Genomic DNA, 6,722 nt, shown 5'->3' on the forward strand with positions numbered 1-6,722 from the left:
TTTTTTTTTTTTTTTTTTTTTATTGAAGCGGGAGTTTTTGTTTCTTGTCAGAAACCGCGCAGCTTCAACGTGAAAAATATTGGAATGGTTCGATGTTACCATCAGAAATAGCGTTTTGATAATTAACACAATTTTTGTTTCAAGTCTGTTTAGTGTCTTGTTGACGAATTTTAGAGTATCTATATTAGTTACATTGACATCTTGTTCAGCTTCTTGGGATGATCTTGAGGAAATTCAAAATGATAAATTCATCTCTTCTAGCAGAATCATTTGTTGACGTCACTGTTTGTATGGATGAGTTAAATGGTTAAATGTGCACAGAACTCTTTAGAGAAGTCAGCTCAACATACATTTTAAATTTATCTGTTTGTCTTAGTGGTTTTATAGGTTTGAGAAGTGTTTCGTCAGAAAAAATTGGAACCAGTTGAGTGCTTTGACAGCGTCTACACTACTTTTACTATGTATATGTATATAGGAATATATATATATATTATAAGCATAAAAAAAGACTGTATATGCGATATATACCAAGGATTTTACAGCACTTATCGATAAGATGAATTACAATACATCGAATTTAAGACGGCGATTGCTATTGCTTAAAGTTTAGGGGCAGGCTTCTAGGTCTGTAAATGTTAGAAAAAGTTTGAATCCGATTGAAAAATGATGCCTGTACGTAAAAATGGGGGAGTAATCGGATTTAAACAAAATTGCTTTCTAAACTCTTCAGCATGCAACACATAAAGACGATTTGAGTCAACCTTTAAGCCGATTAAGACTGGAGAGAGTGTAACTAATCGGAATCGATATTCCAGTGTTGGCAATGTTTAACGGGGAATTTCTGTTTGAATACAAAAAAAAAAAAAGTTTTTCATCCTGATATTTTCTTTAGCTTAGTTTATTCATGGAACGCTGAATATCTGTTGAGATCCTTTAATACTTTGAATATTTTCTCTTTAAATCCATCGGAACTTTATAAAGCCATATATCATTCTATGTATATATTCCTATATAATAATTATTTTTTGTTAAACTATACAGATACTGTAGTAACTAGAGTTTAACGAGAGACCAGTAAAATTTATAAACAATTTAACACTATTATAGTGTAACAAGACACGTGATCTCATGAAAATTATTATAAAAGATTTTAGTTTGATACGATATAATACCCGCTTTTTGTACGAATATTATTCAAACACAGTGCCATATCCCATGATGTATTTTTTGCAGTCATTGCAACATATTTATGTGGTGGATTCTTTACGTAAGTTAAAAGCCATAATATATTATTTTATAACATAAGATTGTTGATGTTTCACCATACCTGACCTTGTAATATCTTCCATTCATTTATTAGTAAGGTAACATTTTATCCAGTCTTGGTTCTTGTTCGGTTAGTTTATTTTACATAGGCTTTTTAATTACTTGTGTTAAGTTATTTGTATAACACCTTTATATTACGATGATTCTATTTACGTAGTTGGATAGCACAATGGCCAGAACGTATGATGGCTTCTAGTCAGTTATTTGTGTGATACGATGAGTTGAATGTATAATGACTTCTAGTCAGTTATTTGTGCGACACAATGGCTTGAATGTATGATAACTTCTAGTCAGATTTTTGTGTGACACAGGGACTTGAATGTACGATGATTTCTAGTCGTTTATTTGCGTGACACGATGATTCGAATGTACAATGACTTCTCATAGGCGTCGTTATTAAAATTGGTGTCGGGTGGTGGTAGCTGAGCAAAGTTGGAAGTGAATCTAGCTTATCAGAAGTGCGCCAACGGAAAACAGAAGAAAAGTTTTACAGTTGGAGCTGCAACTTAAAGACTAGTTTAATGAAATGGTGAGAGGGGGTGGGGCAAGATATTATAGAAACCAGGGACTAAATACAAGCGAACTTAACGTAAAAACGAGAAATTTAATAACCAACTCACATGACCTTCTATTCTTTACCCCTTTTGTTATGTTTTGATCTCTATCTCAAACTACGAAAGTCATTTTAATCCTCTTTTTGGGAATCACTAGTTTGAACCAAAAAACTATTCTAGTTGAGGAAGTTATTAACCTATGGACATTTGCTTGGGTGGAGCGAAATGGTGCTTCCTCCCTATTCCTATGTCTCTGCTTGTGTTCAGTTAATTGTATTGCACAATAATCTGAAGGTAATAAAGTCTGTTCAATTATTTATATAGCTTAATGGTTTCTTTTGAGTTATTTATATGACTTATTGACAAGAAATCATGGTGGGTTCTGCTCAGTTATTTATACGGATAATGATTTGAATTTGTGATTAATTTTGTTCATTATCTTTATGGCAATTATAACACCATGTCTTGGGCGAATGATAGTTCCTGTAGATTTATTACACTGATATAGTAATTGCTCCAATATCATAATTAAGGTTCTATGCTAACTTGACACGGGTGGGTTTTGTAGATGGCTATTGTGCAGTTACTAAGAGGACACAATGCTTTGTTGTTATCGTAAAGTGACCATTTTTTAAATATTTAGTTCGCTTTGTCCTCATTTTAGTTATTATTCCTCCATGCTGATTTGATGTCACAGTAGCAGTAATAAATTATTCTTATGGTACGATACTCCGATCTTACCATGATTAATGCATGAATATTTGTATGTCAAAATCGCATTACTAATAGTAACATAGCCCTGATCTTTTTAATGGTTTCAGTTTAGTTTTTGATTATTTCTATATATTTTTTTTTGTATAATTATCGGTATGAACAGTACTCTACTGATATGATTATTTTATAAAGATATGTTATAGTATCTCTTGATACACATATTTAATTGTTAATAATATAACCCTGGCCTAATGATGGTGTCTGTTCAGGGTTTTGCATAGCACGGTTTTATACTATAACGGTGTTTGTACAATTACTGTAGTAATGAAGATTTAACATATTTTATATGAGTGATATTCCAGGTTCCGTGCTGCCACTTTAGAATTACTTTTTCCAACATCAATCGTGCTCGATCTGATGGACTTATTACATATTATTGTTCAATCGATCGTGCTCGATCTGATGGCCTTATTACGTATTATTGTCCTATCGATCCTGCTCGATCTAATGGCCTTATTACGTATTACTGTCCGATTGATTGTGCTCGATCTGATGGCCTTATTACGTATTATTGTCCTATCGATCCTGCTTGATCTGATGGCCTTATTACCTATTATCGTCCGACATCAATCGTGCTCGATCTGATGGTCTTATTACGTTTTATTGTCCGACATCGATCGTGCTCGATCTGATGTCCTTATTACGTATTATTGCCCGATCGATCGTGCTCGATCTGATGGTCTTATTACGTTTTATTGTCCGACATCGATCGTGCTCGATCTGATGTCCTTATTATGTTTTATGGTTTTTGCATTTCATAACATACTAATGGAATGCGGCTTACTATTCCTTTTAAATGTATTCTGCTACCCTGATTTTAATATATTTCTGATTAATCGTTGATTTGTCAAAACACTCTTACATTGTGTTAACTCATGTATATTTATTAGTATAACATATTGCATTAATACTATAACTTACAGCTTAATTCTTTACATAAGTTTTTGTTTAATGTTTTTTTTAGCGAAGAGCTCAAGAAGGGGTTATCTGCGCCCTGTCCATTGCGGGGAATCGAACCTCGAATTTTATATTTGTAACTCCGTAAACTTATCGCTGACGTTATCGAGAGACTTTTAATAATACGCGATGACCTATATTAAGGTGAATATCTACACTTCTTAGTATGACACGATAACCTTACTGTACGGTGATTTTCTTAGAGTTACTAGCGTGATATATCTTTATTTCACGATGAATGTCTTAGGAGTCATTACTATTACATAATACCCTCATGGTATATATAATGACTTTTTTATTATTATTAGCATGGCATGTACCCTTATTATATTATGCTATACTTTTTTATCGTCATCAGTATAACACTATATATATAAGTAGGGACTTTTTTAAAGGTTTTTATTATGGCATATTGTGTGGTGACTTCGTTAACATTACGAGTATAACATGATACCCTTGTCTTCTAGTGGCTTTCTTAGCGTTGATAGAATGACATGAAATTATTATTGCAATATGTTGGCTTTTCTTTCAGCGTTACTAATATGCAGGGGCGTAGTGACATTGGAGTCCCGACATTTCAAAAACTAAAAATGTGAATAAAAAAATAAATTATTCAGTTTACACTTGAAATTAAATGTATTTCCTAACCAAACTCTCAGAGTGTCAGAGAACACTCTTAGTGCTTTTGATTCCCCGTGTTTGTCCTCTGGTAGAACCCTCTCAGACCACCCAGCATACATACTATCCCTCTCCCTCAGGAGCTGGAGTAAGGCTCCGTCCGAACGTTCTGGCTCAAGAGTAGGTGTCAGAACATTAAAATGGTGAAATGTTTGTCATACTACAAGTGGTTATTAAGACACGTGAATACGTTATTAAAACACTTAAACAAAATACGTTTTACGATAATACTCTGTGTTTAAAACGTACGCATTTTAAAAATGCTTATTATTTACATAATTTACAACAAAGGTCGCTTTCTTTAGCTATTCTTAGACAGAGTACGAGGTGTGCAAGCATTATAAAAGTCAAAGTTCTTAATATTGCAGTGCAGTTAGAAATATAATAAGATATGCGTTTTTTAAACTTGTTTTAATATTTAATGGTTTTTATATGATATCTAGTAGTTGTTGTTTTTCCTTACTGCCTAATTTAAAGGAAATTGAGTTGCATCTTTTATTACGGAAATATACGTGTAGTCGACTTAGTGTTAATGTAAGTAGTCTCAAGTAATTAGTAATGCATAATTTGATTTATTTAAAATGAATTCGCACAAATGGAAAGTACGCTTAGAATATGAGATCTTTACCATGATTGCTAACGTCACGCGTGTCACCAATTTTGGCAGAGATCCAGCACTATAAAATTTAATACCGTACCACTTTTAGTATGACATATACCCTTATTCTATGATGACATTTTTAGCATTATTAAATACAATTGTAAGGAATCACAGGTGGAAGCAAAGAATAATATGTTATAATACGCCAGCCACTCTACATCTGCCATATCAAGTGCCGACGAGGCCCTTTGTCTAATACCAGGACTCATCAGACCGGCCGGGATACGAAAGACAGAGTAGTAGTTAATAGCGCTATATATGTATATACATAACTCATTTACAAATTAAAGTTTTAGGGTAAGAATTAATAACACAACATCATTTATTTCATTTTTTTTTCATTTTTAAACGCTGATTATTTATTTATTTCTGGTTATTATTATTTTATTTAAATTAATTTTACTATTATTCACAACAACTGGCCAACCAGCAAAGTAGTCTTCTTCTCCACGGAGCAGGTCAAACAACCACAGCGTCATCGAGAGAAGATTACAATAGTAATTCTAAGAACTTATGAGTGAAAGCAAAGAAGAATATATTATAATAACTCAACCACACTACAAAATCTTACTCTTTTTTATTTTTGGTTGACATATTATTCTTTGCTTTCACTCATAAGTGCTTAGATATCCCTTCTAAATGGTTGTTCTCTGAATTCTAAGAACTTATGAGTGAAAGTAAAGGAGAATATATTATAATAAGTCAACCACGCTACAAAATCTTACTCTTTTTTAATTTTTGGTTGACATATTATTCTTTGCTTTCACTCATAAGTTCTTAGATATCCCTTCTAAATGGTTGTTCTCTGAATTCTAAGAACTTATGAGTGAAAGTAAAGGAGAATATATTATAATAAGTCAACCACACTACAAAATCTTACTCTTTTTTATTTTTGGTTGACATATTATTCTTTGCTTTCACTCATAAGTGCTTAGATATCCCTTCTAAATGGTTGTTCTCTGAATTCTAAGAACTCATGGGTGAAAGTAAAGAAGAATGTATAACAATATGTCAAATACACTATATTTGCTATATAATGCCAACGAGGCCTTTTGTCCAATATCAGGAATCATATGGGCGGGTGGGATTCGACAAAGTAGTGGACGAAGTTCTTAGTTTTAACAAAGATACCCTAGCTAGGTGCATGGGTATTTAAATTGTTGGTTTACGTGGACGGCAGGACGGCGTGCGTGTGCGTCATTCGTCAACACTAAGGCTTTAAATAGCAAGGGGGAAATCTGAAATTGGTGTCAAATTCGTAAAACAGAGAAAATTAATAAAGTAAAGGGTTTTAGAATCTCTCTCTCTCTCTCCCTTAGCGTTTTTAATACTACACCAGTATTAAGGCGACTAACTTAATTAGTACTGCTGTTAATGTGGTTACTGTATAACGGAAGTTAGTATCTTGACATTAATGTACCTGGTGTGCAGTTATGATTCCTGCTCTTGTTTGGTTATTGTAAGGTTACTTTTTATATATTGTAACTTGATATTAGAACACTACACTTCTCAGTTCACAATGACCTCTTCTTATTATGACTTCTGTTCAGTTTTAACCATAATATGAAACCCTGATCTGAAATTGGACTTAGTGTATTCATTGGTGTTACGATAACTTGTTTCTATGGCGAGTTTTGTAAATTTATTAATGTAGCACAATGCTTCATTTCTGTTATATAAGTTATGCACTGCTATTCGTAAAGCATAATGTTATTGTTACGTCTCCGTTTGTTAATTGATTTTCTGTAACTTCGTTCCGACGAAACTTTAGC

The 6,722-nt window shown here is 32.9% G+C and overlaps 1 protein-coding gene across 1 annotated transcript in view; it reads left to right on the forward strand.

Moving 5' to 3' along the window:
• The first annotated feature begins 3,725 nt into the window (after positions 1-3,725).
• The window catches only part of LOC106464794 (diencephalon/mesencephalon homeobox protein 1-like), a 32,002-nt gene continuing 29,005 nt past the window's right edge, over positions 3,726-6,722 (forward strand). Inside the window, exon 1 of the mRNA XM_022392587.1 lies at positions 3,726-3,755. Coding sequence (XP_022248295.1) covers positions 3,741-3,755 — 15 coding nt within the window. The 5' untranslated portion in view covers positions 3,726-3,740. The remainder of the gene's footprint in view (positions 3,756-6,722) is intronic.

This window comes from Limulus polyphemus, unplaced genomic scaffold (assembly GCF_000517525.1).
Source record: "Limulus polyphemus unplaced genomic scaffold, Limulus_polyphemus-2.1.2 Scaffold1745, whole genome shotgun sequence".
Taxonomy (NCBI): domain Eukaryota; kingdom Metazoa; phylum Arthropoda; class Merostomata; order Xiphosura; family Limulidae; genus Limulus; species Limulus polyphemus.